At 37.6% G+C, this 17,669-nt stretch overlaps 1 protein-coding gene across 3 annotated transcripts in view; it reads right to left on the bottom strand.

Annotated features, from left to right (window-relative positions):
• Nucleotides 1-818: 818 nt before the first annotated feature.
• Nucleotides 819-17,669, bottom strand: part of SOCS6 (suppressor of cytokine signaling 6) — a 39,698-nt gene continuing 22,847 nt past the window's right edge. For 2 of the 3 annotated variants that reach the window (XM_032293727.1, XM_032293728.1), the window contains exons 2-3: nt 6,686-6,840; nt 819-6,455 (exon numbers count right to left, since the gene is read on the bottom strand). In XM_032293727.1, the coding sequence (XP_032149618.1) occupies nt 4,725-6,329 (1,605 nt within the window). In that variant the 5' untranslated portion in view covers nt 6,330-6,455; nt 6,686-6,840 and the 3' untranslated portion in view covers nt 819-4,724. The remainder of the gene's footprint in view (nt 6,456-6,685; nt 6,841-17,669) is intronic. The other variant, XM_032293729.1, reaches the window with a different exon arrangement.

Here is a 17,669-nt window from a genome sequence, read left to right as displayed (position 1 = left end):
AAAAAAAGGAAAAGCCTGTTTGCCTGGTGATGATGTACCCTTGTAAAGTCTGGTTTTTTATACAATTCTTACCCCACAATAATCTCATAATCTAATATTTCGTTAGCACCATCATCAGCAACGTATAACGTGAACATCAGTGCTGTCAGTTAACTGATACCAACTCTGGAAAATGGGTTTAGAGCCCCCATTACTTGGATTCCACTCAAGTGAAAATTTGTGATACATTCTGAACAAGATCAGGTTAAAATTCTTCTTTGAATTAGCGATGTTTTTTTCGAAAAAGAATTTGTTTACAAAGTATTCAAACAAAACTCTGAAGTCGATGTTTAATTCCGTATGTTTAAGAACTCTGAAAGAAATAATTAAATACAGTGGATATAATGAGAACTCTTACCTATGAAAAGATTTCTAAATGACCCCTACATAAACTTTAATGACCTGGTTCTATTTCCATGAAATATTAATAGTGACATGCTTTTTAATATGTCAAAACCCAAACACTGTATCATTTAGACTAGCCTTCTTTCAGTGAGGTTTCATTACTGTGTCGGTTTTAATTTAGTCTTTTTGCTTAGTAGATGTTCTCCCAACTCACTCCAGCCTTCACGTGGAAGGCTTTTATGTAGATGAGCACCACCACTGGCTGACATCTTCCATTAGTGACATGATTCTGCTTTCCAGTTTTTACTAAACTTTGATGGTTCTCAGCCTCCAGCCCCTGCACAGGTCCTGGGACACCCAGAAATTATCTAGTTAACCCTGTACTAATTAAAATCAGGTCCTGCATCAGGGTGTTAAATAGACTACAAGGCAGGTCTTGTGAACAAAATTTTTATTTACACACTGTATCTAGAAGCAGATACATAAATTCTTATACAATTAATTTCCAAAAATGTGCAAGAAATTACTATAATTTGTTTACAAACCAAAACACATATTAAAATCAATGGACTTTGGATAATTCATTCTGTGGTGTTCTCAGTACAAATGGTACACACCTGATTTGAAACATACAGAAAAAGTGTAAACTACAGCAATCTGAATTGCAAGTATTAATTTCATGGCACTCCAACAACTATGAAATTTCTTTAACCCAACATGTATACTTACTACAAAATTCTATAAGAATTTTTCATAATCTCTGGATGTAGAGTTTGGATCACTTTTCAGAAACAGCAACTACACACTTTGCCATGTTATGATTCATTAATAAAAAGAATGTTTATAAAAAACCTTCTTTACAGGATTAAAAAAGTATTAAAAGAAACCAAATTTGTGATTGCTAGTGTACCAACACTTTTAGAATTTTAAAGTTATTTGCGGAACTGGCTATTGCTCCTTATTAAAGTATTTAACAAAACTGTCTATTGCTGGTAGTGTGATTTCATTTTGAAATTAAGACTTCACGTTTGATGAAAAGCAATTAAGATTTAAATGAAAGTGTATTATTCTGAATCATTCATAAAGCAGTATCTCTCATATACAATGTGAAATGTACAGTAATTAAAATTGGCATTTCTGAAAGCATTGTTACAAAGATATTTTAGACTTGTAGCACTAGCAGAGACATTGCATTAACCTATATAAGATTTTAGTAACTTTTATCCTGTTTCAGTAATACTGACTCAAAAATTACAACGTATACTTTGGGTTCTGTTTCCTTTACGCAAATGATTTAGCCTTTTGGAACTTGATTTTCTTCAATAGCAAGATGGTTGTCCTGTGTAGCTGGTTTCCTTAAAAACTATTTTTAGTTCTATGATCATTTCCTGTGATATATTCTGACCTTCTAAATTTTCAGATTATTGCACCAAGTAGAGTTTTCCTTATACAGAAAGAGAAAAGAATGAGATATTTTTCAAGTACTTTCTACAGCCTTCTTATTATTTATAAAAACGCACAATAGTGTTATAGTAAGCCTAAAAGTAGCTTCTGGCCTCCATCATGTTTCGTGATGAAATACTGAATAGAAAACAATTCTGATTCACCTATTATGGCAAATGGATACAGCTTTCCTGTTTTCTTTTCCTTGCCTTGAGCTCAGATTTTTAGAAGCACGTATTTAAAAAGCAATCATAGGCTGTGTTCATGTCATCTAAGTTACCTGCCAATAGAATACTAAAATTTAACCAAATTGTATCTAGACCAAACTACATGATGAGTTTTCTCTCTCTCTTTTCCCTGTTTCCACTTTTAACCGGACTGTGTTCGTATCATAGAAAGCCAGTCTTCCACATTCTGTTCCACAAACGGTTATCTTTCCACACAAAAGTAGAAAATGTCACAAAACGTCTTTCTGCTTGCAAATTTAACTTTTTGGCAAATAGTCTGACTTTATCAGAATCTAACAATTTCAAACTAGATTAGAATAGGGCATATTAAAGTATATATTATGAATGTACAAAAGCACATCAAAATTTGGCTTTCTGAATTAGAACAGTATCAAGACTGTCCTCCACTAAACACAAAATACAATTTTAAAAAACATTTAGATGAAAATCTGAATAATCTTGACACTAAACGGGTAGATCATAAACACACGGCATGATGAGAAAACACAGGGAATAGGTTATGTCCACATAAGACGGGTTCAGGGCAGTCCAAAGACCTCTGTGCACCATGATCTCACAAGGAGGACATGTAAATGCTTCTGGAGACACGGAGAAGCCATTTCAACACCTATTATTAATACACAGTGACTCTGTGACAAAACCTGCCATCTAATATAGATGCACAGGGACTTTTAACTCACCCTAGATATATTTTAAGTTGTTTTAAAAATAAATAGTTTTGCAAAAAAATAGTTTAAATGTCTTGCATTAATTTGATAACAAGCTTACAACTCTGTAATAGTTCTTAATCCAAATAGCTTATAATGAACACTTAAATTATATTATTACAGTATTACTCCATATTCCATCTTATTAAGAGAAAACATATCAGAAAATGAATGAGTCTTTGTAATAAGGTACAATTAACATCCCACCAAAATTAAGTACCTTTTCCCCTTTAAGTCAAAATACCATAACACCATAATACTATGGCATTGTGCCTTTTCTTGGTAATATCTCAGTTCTGACCCTAAAAAACAAAGAGAAAAAAGTGAGGATTCAGATATGTTTGAATGACAAAGCCAGAAAGTATGACCTAAACCTTTACCCTCATGTTTAAAGTGGTAAGAGACTTTTCCTATCTCTTCCTTTAAGCGACAAAGGAAGAACCATCCCAAATTACATGTTTCATCTGAGATAGAAACATTTTCCTTTAAAGCTGTATAACTGAAAATTTTCTGGACAGGGCAACCCCGAAATACTACATCCATTGCAGAACTGTTAAATGAATAAACACTCTGTGTTTCAAAATAACTAAAAATTACTGAATATAACATCCCTCCTCAACAACAGACTCAAGGATATAAAATTATTAGCATGGCAAATTAGTGAAGATTTAGCTAAATTTTAAAAACCTATTTTAAATGGCAGTATATATGATAGACAATATGACTTTCACATTATCTAATATGGTTTTAATGTTTTTCTCACGTTGTTAGAAAAATTGCTCCACAATTTCCCCAATTTTTAAAGTCATCAAGGGTTCTCTTTATAGTGGGGGTAAGGAATGGTCAAAATCCAGCACACTTTTATAGTAACTACATAGAAGAAAAATATAAATCCAACTTTAAAACAAAGTTTTCTTTCTATTCAAATCAATTTAAAACTTTTTATAAACATTAATGCTGCAAGGGAATCCAGTCCATTTATGAAAATTAGTTGACAATCAAATTCACCCAAGAAAATGTTGACTAAGCTAAAGAAATCACAGATAAAACATTTTACCAAAAGAAAGTAAAGGTAACACGCACCAAAAATGCTATCACAGGAAACTATGATCATCTAATATTTCTTTAATAATAATTCTAGTTCCATAGGTTTTCGTGTTATGCCAATTTGTACCCGAGTTTAATTACAGAAAAGGCAACAATTCCTAAATGGGTGGTATACATTTCTTTACAATTTTTTAATGTAAGGCCATTTATTAAAATAGACAAACTATAAGATGAAAATAAAGGCAACAGAAAAATTCAACTTTTCACAACCAAAAAACTTAGCACAACCTCAGAAATAATTTAGAAAAAATTATGCTGTTGTTATATGTTGTAGATCTCCGTTCCATTACCCAAGATTATGTCAATTCATGATTCTAAATAAATCTTTTTAAAGAAATTAAAAACTCATCTTCAGTGTATACGTAAATTCTGTGTTTTATCACATCACACAGGTATGTTTATTCAACATTATCTTTTGAAAATGGGCCATTTAAAAAGACATAGCAATTTCCATTCTGTAAGTTTCATTCGACTTTACTTAAGGTTGAATACACATGAAATGTGCTTTTAATGCATAAAAATCACAGTGGATAGCAGCAAAGGACTGGGCGGGGGGCATTGAGGAGAATTTGATAATTCACATTGTGATTATTCTGCACATTGATGAAAGATAATTCACACCTCTAAAACCTCAAGACTTCCCTTTTTAAAGAACCAAATGAAACCCAAGACACCTTGCTGACACTTCCCCACCCCTAAACAAACTGATGACTCTTTTACACATAAAACAAATAGTTATGGCAGCAAAAGATTTTGATGGCAATGAAAGTCTGTAAACTGTATTTCAATCTCTTTTCCTTATTCCCAAAGTGCAAGATGCAGGGTTCTCAATCTTTCAGTAGTGCTTCTCCTGTAAATAATCCTTCATTTTGTTTGGCAAAGGCAGTTTCTGAATTAAGTCTATCCTGGTATACTGACGTATAACAAAGCGACACAGGTACTGCAGCGAGCGCACCTGCATGAACCGGGACACTGGGTTGGTCAGTCTGACGGGGTAAGTTGCAGATCCAGGCAGCCGAGACCTTGAATAACAAAAAGCTCCATTTTCAGAGTCCCTGATTGAATGCTCAATTAGATCAACTATGGATGTGTGTCCTTCCACATCTGGCTGTTCATAAAAGCTAAACCTACCGTTTGAGTGCTCAATTCTAGTGTGAAGTGTTTTACCATGGGAGCGAAAGCTCAAGCTTAAAAGATAACGGTCGTCAGAACTGTCCCGGACAAGAAAAGAACCATCTGGCACGTTTGCTAGCTTCCCTTCTGCCTCCCAACGTGTGATTGGTCCCCAGTACCATCCTTGTTTTGCAAGTTTTTTCAGCTCCTCTGTAAGGCTTGTCACAACCATGGGACCACTACTTTGCACTGAGTCATAAACTCTTGCAACCCCAGGAGCAGAGTTAGGATCAAAATTCAAATGACAGCGCATACTTTCAGCCACGTGGGCCTCTGTGCCAGGGAGTCCACTGAAGTTCCTTTGGATTTGATTATTCTGCATTGGAGGTAGCAATGGTGAGAGTGGAGGGACATCATCGTGACCCGCCCTCGGGCTCTGCAACATGACTCCCGTGGTGCCAATCAACAAGCCATTCACCGACTGATCCACAAAGATCTCTGGGGCAACAACGAGGTCCTGGTCTACCTGACTCTCGTCTTCCGGGAAAGAGCGCCCTCCCACTTGAGGAGGAACCGCAGAGACTTCCATGGGAGAAGAACTGTCCAGACAATAGCTACGTGATCCTTCCAAAGGATACATCCCCTCATCTAAAGGCACAGTATACTGAATGTAGTCCTGAGGCATAAGTCCAATAACGACAGGCACATGTTCATCCAGGTGAAGATGCAGGTCTCCGTTCTGTGAAGCCGAGCTCTTCAGTGAATTGGCTTGCTCTTGGCACGCGGTCTCAGGCTGGAGGTCGTGGAAATCCTTCCGGACGCCGTTCAGGGCTGGACTCGGGCTGGAAGAGTGAACCAAGGCCTTGACTCTCACCTCCATCTTGATGCAGGTCTCCTCGGAGTTTGTGGGCCGAAGAGGCCACGGCGTGGGGCTGTAGTGATGGCTGCGGAGGGAGGTGGACCGTATCGGCCTCTGAGCTCTCACGTCTTTAAAGACGATGGGTGCTGAGGAGGAGGAGAAGGTGTCCTCGTCGGCACAGCTCCCAGAGGGTGTGCCTGCCTTGCCTTTTTTCTGTTTTGCAGAAAGCCGCCTTTTTAGCGTTCCCATCAGGCTCTCGCTTTTTGATCTGTTTTTTCCGCCTTTTTCATCTTCACTGTTGATATCGCAGCTGGCCATATCTTTACCGTAGCAGCTACCAAACAAGGAATCATCTTTTCCAAAGTCACCGGCTAGCGATGGTGGTTGTACTACCATGAAATCAGTTTCTTCTTTACTTTTATTCAAGTTAAAAGATTTCCGGAAGGTTTTAAGACTAATTTTCTTCATTATGACTAGTTACCTAATCCAAGGGATCAAAATTTCTTCCTGGAATATTATCCCCAAACATCTGGAGAGCCTGCAAGGCTGCATCTATGTATTTTTCCTGCTTCATTTAACCTTTGGAGCCATTTTCTAAAAAAAAAGAAAGAGTCATATTAAAAAATATTTCCACCAAAGTTTTATTTTAGTCAGTTTTAATCCTTTAGCTTCTGAACAGGAACGCCCCAGTCTTTTCTTAATGTCAGCTCTGTTAGGACTGGGATTTCTTTCTGTTGCACCCAGCAGAGCAGATCACTGCCTACTACACAATGAGCATGTGCTGAATATTTGATCATGTTTATAAAGAAAAAGCTTGCATCTACCTTTCTTTTCCCTGGCACCTCGCTTTTTGGTACAATCTCTAACGTGTGGGCCAGTGTTCACATTCTTCCCAGCTGGAGTCTAGGCTAGACCGCACTCCTGCAGCACTGACCCGCTCGTGTCCCAGCGTGACGCTCAGCAAAGGCGCTCCGTAGAACTGGAAAAACAAGCCTAGTCAGCTCCTCAACACCTTATGCATATTTTAATATTTAAGCATGCGTCAAAATAAACAAAAAGAATTTCATTATTGATGCTAAATTATCTAGAGATGTTCCTCTATACTCAGGAGTTCCTTGAGAATAGGCTCATTCACCATCAAGTTCTCCAAGCACAGAGGAGGGAGAAGTCAAATGCATGCAGGCTGAAAAGCTTTCATCTCTGAAATACACCCATAAAAACGAGATGTGTCTCATTTTGATCTATTTGGAAGATTATGAAACATATTTCCAAAATTATTCTTACTTTTTTGCAATTTCCCATGGCAAATTTTTACTTCTGTATCCAGAAATACGTTTTCTAAACTTCTTTGTACATTGTTCTACCACTGAAATACAGGATTTCAATTCTGTAAAGACTTTCTGAAAGTCACTTCACAGGAAGAAATCTTGGTTCCATAAACCACGTTAAGTGATCCTAGCAACACTGCTTTACAAAGGCCTTCTGTTTAAGCTGTGCGGAATGTTTTCTTTCCTCCACCGCCATGTGCTGCCTTCTCTGCAGCCATCAGAGTATAATGCCTTGACAAGGTGATTTGCTTGAACTTGAGCGAAATGCTAATAAAACCCAGAACAAGATTCTGACCTCCCAAACCAGCAGTTTAGCGCCACTCAGTTTCTTGGCAAAAAGACTCTGGCTCTAGCTTTGATCCCATTCATGAACTCACTCTGCATTTGCTAAGCCCCTACTCAGCCTCCGCTGAGTCAGCCTGGCTCAACCTTGTGTGGCAATATGCAGATTAATAAATAACTGACGTCTCCTAATCCAGTAAGAGTGACAGATGTACGAACGGATACATTGTAGTATCAACACTTCAGTCACATAATGGTACACAAGGTTAGAGTTGACAGGAGAGAAAACCTGGTAAATGTCTCCTTTTAGTTTTGGATAGGATTTGGGTGGTATACAGATGGAATCATTTTTACTAAAAACCACTCAGATCAGACAGCCTATCAGGGGATCAGTAATATCATGTGCCCAAAAGGAAGAAGCAATTTTTATAAGTCTACTGTCATGCACTACGTTTCTGAACAAGTTGTAAAAAAATAAAAAATTTAAAATATCTGAAGCACCAGTTACTTTTAAATAATAAATGAAGTCGTATATTAGGTGAACTCCCTGTCTTAGTCGCATGTCTTCTACTCAAGCATAATGATGTACAACTGCCAGAACCAGTAACTGATGAACCTTCCTAAATGTGAGATTCAAATAGTTCTGCTTCCCACTATCACGCCCATACCCCAAAAACATGAGAGACTGGCAACCACAGCAAAAGTACTTGGCAATAACCTACTTGAAAATGATACCTTTTTCAACTACCAGTCCATATCTGTAAGCTATTAATCAATACTAATATTAAAGAAACAAAATTCAATCCTGGACATTACAAACCATAAAAAGTTCTATTAGGCCATATGGTCTTTTATCTCTTCCCTTCAATTTCTAGGCAAAGATTACTCTAAAATTTTTAAGAGTATCTGTTTTTCTGTTTGCACATCCAAAAATATATGCCATCTTTTTATAGGATTACCATCTGTCTCGTGCCTAAGTAAATGTTCTGAATTAGTTTTACTGCTTTTCTAATTGTAAAATTTTAAGTTTACACATAAAATGTATATAAAGTTTCAAGGGAAAAAGCTTTCGACATTCAAATGCTTTATCTATATGAGTAAAGGACAGCATCTTCAAATAATTTCAACCTCTTCTTAAAGAAATGACTTGAGGCAGTCAGTCATCATAACACATAATAAAAAAATTAGATCAAACAACTACATAATCTTCAATAAACAAAACAGCTTTATTATCCCCCTTTTACAAAATGAGGAAACAGAGTATCAGAGAGATTCGAATTTGCCCAACAAAGTCAAACAATTTGCTACTACAACCAGCAGATCCAGAATCTAAACCTGGCTGCTATCTGCAAAGCTCGCATTCTTTCCCTGTGCCAGACTGCCCTACCTGCCATTCTTCTGCTTACATCAGTGGTTCTCAAACATTCTGGTCTCAGAACCCCTTTATTCTCTTAAAAATTATTGGAAGACAAGCAGCAGCACTGTTTATGTGGGTTGTGTCGACTGAAATGTACCCTACTAGAAAATAAAACTGGGGCCAGGCACAGTGGCTAGCGCCTGCAATCACAGCACTTTGGGAGGCTGAGGCGGGTAGATCACCAGAGGTTAAGAGTTCGAGACCACCCTGGTCAACATGGTGAAACCCTGTCTCTACTAAAAATACAAAAAAAAAAAAAAAAAAAAAAAATTAGGTGGTGTGTGCCTGTAATCCCAACTACTCAGGAGGCTGAGGCAGGAGATTTACTTGAGATCAGGAGGTGGAGGTTGTAGTGAGCCAAGATCGCACCACTGTACTCCAGCCTGGGCAACAAGAGTGAAAACTCAGTCTCAAAAAAATAAATAAATAAATAAATAAAAACCTAAGAAAATTTGTTATTTATTTAAGATACAGAGTATCAGTCTCTCTAGTCTCGGCAGAGGATACATCTAAGATCCTCAGTGGATGCCTCAAACCACAGATAGTACAGATCCCTATAAAAAGTATACTTCGCTTTTTTTCCTATACACACATAACTACAATAAAGTTTAATTTTTAAATTAGGCACAGTAAAACATTAGCAACTATAATTTATTTTAAAAATTGAACAATTATAGCAATATATTGTAATAAAATCTATGAGAATGTGGACTCTCTCTCACACAAAACATCTTGTTGTACTGCACTTACCTGTATTAGGATGACTATCCACCGTGGGTAACTGAAACTGTGCATGGGGGACTACCGTATGTTGTTTTAATTAAAGTGTAAGAAGAAAATTCAGCCTCCTCCAGATACACAGTTGGAAAAAGGAAGAATACATTTTATTTAATAACCTTTTCATATTAACTATGGATATTTTTCTTTGATATCAAAATTCACTGAATTAGATAGTTTCTTAATGTAAAATTGCCCTGTAAAATCTGAAACCATAACAAATTTTTCACTCCGTTAACATTCAAACCCATTGGTCCATCTTGCATTCTGAATAAATCTTATATGCATCACGGTTTTCTAACATCATATATTAGTAATTTCATTACACAATATGACAAACTCATATTTGTGAATATCACCACTGCTTTCATTAGAAAAGTCTTTAAAGTACTGAAAAGCAGTTAAGTCAACAGTGGTAGATACAAGCTTTCCACAACTGTAATTTTTGTTTGAAACATGGAATTTAGGCTGGGTGCGGTGGCTCATGCCTATAATCCCAGCACTCTGGGAGGCCACGGTGGGTGGATCACTTGAGGTCAGGAGTTCAAGACCAGCCTGGCCAACATGATGAAACCCCGTCACTGCTACAAATACAAACATTAGCTGGCCATTGTGGCTCACATCTGTAATCCCACCTACTCAAGAGGCTGAAGCAAGAGAATCACTTGAACCCAGGAAGCAGAGGCTGCGATGGGTCGAGATCATACCACTGCACTCCAGCCTGGGCAACACAGCAAGACTCCATCTCAAAAAAAAAAAAAAAAAAGAAAGAAAGAAACTTTTAATTTTATCCCTGGCAACAATATTGTTACTTGTTTTTACTGAAGTGACAGGCTGATGTTGATCATTTATGGGGCAATATCTATTAAAACTCAGATGGAATAATCACGTGTATCAGTCGATCGTTGTTTTTAGTAAAAGCAGTTATTTCACAGAATAAGAAGCTAGTTAGCTAGTGTAGCCAGCAATTCAAACAAGAAGCGCTTCCCCTGAAAACACTCTTCCTTCTTCAGTATGTACTAAAAAGTACCTTCCAAATACTCACATTTCATAAAAAGGATTTTACAAAGATAAATACTCAGGGTGACGATTTAATAAAATTAGTAACTTTTACAGCTTCATCAATGGTATCCTTAAGTATAACCAATTTTTTTTTTCTTTTTTTTACTAAAATGCTTGGTTCTTACTAAAGTAAAGAACATATGACTACTATTACATGACGACTATTACAGTTTGGTGCCACTGCCTTGACTCATGGTAAGGCATCATCAGTTTTATCCACCATTGCTTTCTGTACCATCAGTGAAAAAGGCAAATGATGTTTCAGCATTATTCTGAAAGAGGATCCACAGACCAGAGCCACAGGCTTAAAGTATCTATGAAGGCAATTTAAAAGAACAAAAAGAAAGACTTTAACATAGAGCAAAGAATCCACATAAAAAGTTAACAAGATGAGCTGACAGCATTTTAAGTTATCTCTCTGCACCATAAGTTGCATTGTCAATTTCTGAACCTGCATGGTTCATGTACTTTCATCTCAGTTTTTTAGATTCGACTCCACTGCTCCTAAACCTGTGAGAACACTATTTGCCATTCCCTTAGGAAAAAAAGAAAAAGTAAGAGATACCAAAGTCTTCCCAGAAAGGGAGCAAAGAAAAAGGAGGGATGGAACAGACCATATAATAAAACAGAATTACAATATAAATATAACATATGATAAGATGTAGACTACAAAATGTTTTTTTCAACCAATACAAATAAATGGGGTAAATTCAACTATTAGAAGAAAAATATTTTAAGATCTGGTTTTTGAAAAGCAACAATCATGTTATATGTGGAAAGGACACACTAAAACAAATTATCTCAGAAAGTTTCAAAAGTTTTAAAGTTTCAAAACACCATAAAATCTCTCCAGTATTTCCACTCTTTCCAACTGTTCTCTTCTTCACCGTGCCTGTGATTTTCTTACGCTACCAGCTAGTTGTACTCAGTGTGTTCTACTTCAGATCAGGAATGTTTTCAGTAGTGGTCACTGCTGTATTTCCAACACCAAAGATAGCTCCTGGGCATGGCTGACGCTCAGGTTCAAACTTTGTTTGTATTTAAATTCATTATGCAGTTTAAACACATGAACCAATAAGTATACTCTGGAAAATGATTTCTATAAAAGTAGTGCCAATTGATTTGGAAGTAAATAAATGCAGGTGGCTAAAAATGTTTTCTGCAGAATCAGGTACAGGTAAAACCACTCTAAAAGACTAGGGAAACATTCCTTAAAAAAAAAGAAAAAAGAAACCCTAGTCCTATAATAAATAATAGGTCAGGTACAGTGGCTCACGCCTGTCAACCCAACACTTTGGGACGCTGAGGCGGGTGGATCACTTGAGGTCAGGAGTTCGAGGCCAGCCTAGCCAACATGGTGAAACTCCGTCTCTACCAAAAAATACAAAAATTAGCCTGGCTTGATGGTACACACTTGCAGTCCCAGTTACTCGGAGGCTAAGGTGGGAGGATTGCTTGAACCCAGGAGGCAGAGGTTGCAGTGAGCTGAGATCACACCACTCCACACACACACAGCCCAACATGGGTGGCAGAGTAGAAAAAAGATGCTGGTGTGGATGTGGTGAAAAGGGAACATTTTTACTGTTGGTGGGAATGTAAACCGGAACCACTATGAAAAACAGTGTGGGGATTCCACAAAGAACTAAAAGTAGATCTACCATTTGATCGAGCAATCCCACTATTAGCTGTCTCCCGCAAGGGAAGAAAAATTATACGAAATTATACGAAAAAGATACTTGCACACACGTTTATGGCAGCACAATTCACAATTGCAAAAATATGGAACCAGTCCAATGCCCATCAATCAATGAGTGAATAAAGAAAATGTGGTATATATATAAACCAAACATCGTTATGTCCTCACAAGTGGGAGCTAAGTTATAAGGATGCAAAGGTATAAGAATGATACAATGAGGCCGGGTGCGGTGGCTCACGCCTGTAATCCCAGCACTTTGGGAAGCCGAGGCGGGTGGATCACGAGGTCAAGAGATCGAGACCATCCTGGTCAACACGGTGAAACCCCGTCTCTACTAAAGCTACAAAAAATTAGCTGGGCATGGTGGTGCGTGCCTGTAATCCCAGCTACTCAGGAGGCTGAGGCAGGAGAATTGCCTGAATCCAGGAGGCGGAGGTTGCGGTGAGCCGAGATCGCGCCATTGCACTCCAGCCTGGGTAACAAGAGCGAAACTCCGTCTCAAAAAAAAAAAAAAGAATGATACAATGGACTTTGCGGACTCAGGAAAAAGGGTGGGAGGGGGTGGGGATAAAAGACTACACATTAGGTACAAGGTACACTGCTCGGGTGATGGGTGCACGAAAACCTCAGAAATCACCACTAAAGAACTTATCCCCGTAACCAAAAAGTACCTGTTCCCCAAAAACTTATTGAAATAAAAAATAAATTATAAAAAATAAATTCATTCCACTATGCGGGCCAAGTGCGGCGGCTCACGTGTGTAATCCCAGCACTTTGGGAGGCCAAGGCAGGCGGATCACGAGGTCGAGATCGAAACCATCCTGGCCAACATGGTGAAACTCCCTCTCTACTTAAAAAAAAAAAAAAAAATTAGCTGGGCGTGGTGGCGTGCGCCTGTAGTCCCAGCTACCTGGGAGGCTGAGGCAGGAGAATGCTTGAACCCGGGAGGCAGAGGCTGCAGTGAGCCGAGATCATGCCACTGCATTCTAGCCTGGCTCATGGCGACAGAGCAAGACTCTGTCTCAAAAAAAAAAAAAAAAAAAAAAAAAATCCACTGTGATACCTTGAAAAAAAACCCACCTAGGCCTTTGTACAAAGATTGCTTTGCAAAGGCAATTAACTTCTCATTCTTCTTAAACAAAGTGCTAAACTAGAAATTCTAGATGTGTTATATAAGGACACAGATTATATAATTTAGACCGACACAGAGTTCAGTCAATAGATATTTAAAGAAAACACGCTGGTTCTACATTTAGAAATTAATGAAAAAGTGTACTTACTTGTTTTAATTTAAAATAAAATGTTTAAAGTACACGAGTCCCTAGTTCCGTGAAGTTTTTTAGTTAACTGACAAATACCAATTCTGAAAAATTTTGGGGGAAAAAAATAAAAGGAGTCTTGTAACAGAAAAGAACGGAAAAAGGTACAGGCTAGCAACGAGGAAGCTAGAGTAACAATGACGAGACGACACTGCTTTCAAGAAAAACTGGTCAAACAAAATGAAAAGGGGCATATTATGAAAAGTATAAGCCATAATATAATGAAGATCAAATCTGCCAAAAACTTTTGTACATAAAATGGAACAGCATTAAAATGTCTCTTTCAGCCAAGGAAACTGGAAGTAAACAAAAATGAAGAATATAGCAAAATTAAATCACATAATTATCTTTTAGACATATGGGATTCTGTACCCTAAAAAATGAGAACCCATCTCCTTTACAAGAACTTACGTAACAGTTACAAAAGGCCCCAATGAAAACCTTCATAAATTTTAAAAGTCAGAAAGATCTCCTTAATTAACCACAAAGCAATAAAACTAAACAGCACAAACAAAAAATAATTAAGTAAATTAAACTAAAATCATCAAACACCTTTAACTCAAGTCAGAGACAAAAATCTCAAAATGAACAAACACGGTACACTAACAATGAAAATGCTATATATTTGCTGAGCACAGTGGCTCACGCCTGTAATCCCAGCACTTTGGAAGACTGAGGCAGGCGGATCACTTGAAGTTAATTCAACACCAGCCTGGCCAACATGGTGTAACCCTGTCTCTACTAAAAATACAAAAATTAGCCAGGCGTGGTTGGCAGGCACCTGTAATCCAAGCTACTTGGGAGGCTGAGGCAGGAGAATCGCTTAAACCCAGGAGGCGGAGGCTGCAGTGGGCGGAGATTGTGCCACTGCACTCCAGTCTGGGCGACAGAGTGAGACTCCATCTGGGGAAAAAAAGAAAAAGAAAATCCTACATACCAAAATCTACATGATTCTGCAAGACCCTAAAACTAGGCTCACAGAAAAATTCAAAGATTTAAACATTTATAAAACTAAATGGTATGGAATTAAAAGAAATAAATTATACATTCAATTCAAGAAGTAATTTATAAACCCCCGGCCAGCAAAAGAAAAATCAGGAAAAATAAAGATAAAAGCACAAATTAATCAATTATAAAACAGAAAGTAACAGGATTAAACATTACAAGAGTTGATTCTTTGATTACACAAGAGACAACTCAATTGGAAAACAACTAGCTGGCATAATCAAGAAAGGGAAATGTGCTTATACAAAATTGGAAATAGAGCAATCACCACACATTCATGAGAAATCAAAATGTGTAAAATTACTTTGAAAATTCTATGAAAATTAATTTGAAATTCGGATGAAAAGGATAATTTTACAACAAAATATATATTATCAAAATTTGCAGAAGACGACACAGGAATCCCAAAGAAGCTAATAATTGTCAAAGAAACTGAGAAAGTGATCAAGGAGTTACCAAGGCTCTTTTCCCTTTAGGATAAGAACACACGTGCTGATAAGGGCTTAAGACAACTATTTCCCAGCCTGACCAACATGGTGAAACCCTGACTCTATTAAAAATACAAAAAGCAGCCAGGCATAGTGACACGTGCCTGTAGTCCCAGCTACTCGGGAGGCTGAGGCAGGAGAACTGCTTGACCCGGAAGGCGGAGGTTGCAGTGAGTTGAGATCGTGCCATGGCACCTTAGGTTGGCAACAGAGCAAGACTCCGTCTCAGAAAAAATAAAATAAAATAAATAAAAATCCAAAGAATTTTGGTGGAATGAAAATTGTTCTATATCTTGATTGTGGTAGTGTTTATATGACCGAATGCATTTGTTAAAACTCAACAAAATGCAACTAAAAAAGGCGATTTCATTGAAAACAAATTATAAATCAATTATTAAAATTCATTGAAAAGGAAATTCAAACCAAAACAAGATAAGCTCTCATGTGAATTTGAGAAACTTAAATGAGTAACACTTAATGTTGGGAAAGGCATCCTGAACTGAGCATTCATAACTAATGACTGCAATAAATTGGTACAACTTTGTAAAAATTATTTGAAAATATTTATCAAAAATTTAAATTGATATATGCCTAACCAAGTTATGATGCTACTAGTGATTTGTCCTTTGCATCTATACTCATGCCAAACACAAAGACATATGGACAACAATGTTCCTTATTCCATTAATAGGAAAAAAAAAAAGCAAACATTACTCAATCATTGACTTAATATTGGTAAATACAGACCACATAATGGCCTAATATGTGCCAAATCTTTGTTACAACCCTGTAAGTTTGGTACCGTGCGCTGTGAAATAGACTGCATAAGTTCATGTGCTATATTCTGGCTCCACCATTGAACAATTGTGTGATCCAAGAAATGTCAGTACCCATCACTCAGGCTAGTTGTGAAGTTTAAATGCGTTAATATATGTGATGTCTTTAAAATAATGCCTGGCTCATATTAGGCTATGCAGATGTTTGCAGCTAGTAAAAGCAGTAGTACTAACATTCTCAACATCTAGATGGGGAAGCTGAGATACAGAGAGGTTAAGAAACTTGCCTAAAATCACACAACTGATTTTAGAGCTCACTTCTCTACACAAAACATTTACTACATAATTCATCTTGGCAAAAACGTGGAATCTAAATGTCAGGAAGCAACAATAACCATAAAAAATCATTAGCTATCATTAGAAAATAATAATCAATACCCAATGGAAATGTTATAAAGCAAGATGTCCACAAAGCATTATTGGGGGAAAAAATCAAGTTACCAAACTAAATGTAAAGATTATCTCATTTGTATGTAAATTTATATACCTAAAAGTGCATAGTAAATGTTTCAAAGAATAAAGAAGTGATTACATCTCTAGTGAACAGGAAAAGGGATCAGGAAGCTCAGTTGACTTTTATTTTCTATATTAGCCTTTTCTGTAATTGTTGAGCAGATTTTACATTACTACAAAAGGACCACTCTACCCCATAAAGTGTTCAGGTACAAGTGAAGGTAAAATAAGGCACTCTGACTAAAAAAACTGTCTCTCTGTGTTTCAGTCACCTGGTATTATGAAAAGCAAGACCCTGATGCCCTCAGAGTCAAAGGTCTGAACAACTTTCCAGGCCTTCCCAAACTGTTTCCAATTCTTTCTAGCTTTTAATCCCATGAAGCCAAGTATTACCCTCATGCCTTGCCTCATTCCAAGTACCCAATACTCACTTCAGCCTTTTGCTTCTCTCTTCAAGAATAATGAAAACGGAAGGATGAAAGATGAACTCACTACATTCTAGGGTCTTAGATTCTAGTGTAGAATACACTGGTGAACATCTGTAGGAATCTGAGAAGTGCTCTAAGAGAAACATACTTAGAAAGCCATCATCACTCAGAGCCACACCTAACTCAGGCCAGGAGGCAGGAGGGCAGGCTTCCTATCACTGAGGCTGCTACTTGTGCTGCTTCTCCAGCCGCCACTCACTTGGAGATTATGCACTCACAATGTTATGTTCATCTTCCTGAATTCTGACGAGCGCTCTACTTGGAAGACAATATTTTTATTTCCATTTTATAGAAGAGCCAACTGGAGCTTAGTTTAATAATTTGTCCGAAGTCACAAAAAAAAAGTTGCCAAAAGCCGGGCGCGGTGGCTCACGCCTGTAATCCCAGCACTTTGGGAGGCTGAGGCGGGTGGATCACGAGGTCAAGAGATCGAGACCGTCCTGGTCAACATGGTGAAACCCCGTCTCTACTAAAAATTCAAAAAATCAGCAGGGCATGGTGGCGCATGCCTGTAATCCCAGCTACTCAGGAGGCTGAGGCAGGAGAATTGCCTGAACCCAGGAGGCGGAGGTTGCGGTGAGCCGAGATCGCGCCATTGCACTCCAGCCTGGGCAACAAGAGCGAAACTCCGTCTCAAAAAAAAAAAAAAAAAAAAAA

The sequence above is a fragment of the Sapajus apella genome, unplaced genomic scaffold (assembly GCF_009761245.1).
Source record: "Sapajus apella isolate SASKATOON/1434 unplaced genomic scaffold, GSC_monkey_1.0 scaffold30, whole genome shotgun sequence".
Lineage (NCBI taxonomy): Eukaryota > Metazoa > Chordata > Mammalia > Primates > Cebidae > Sapajus > Sapajus apella.
The sequence above is the reverse complement of the archived record's forward strand: the minus strand, read 5'-3'. Positions and strand labels throughout refer to the sequence as shown.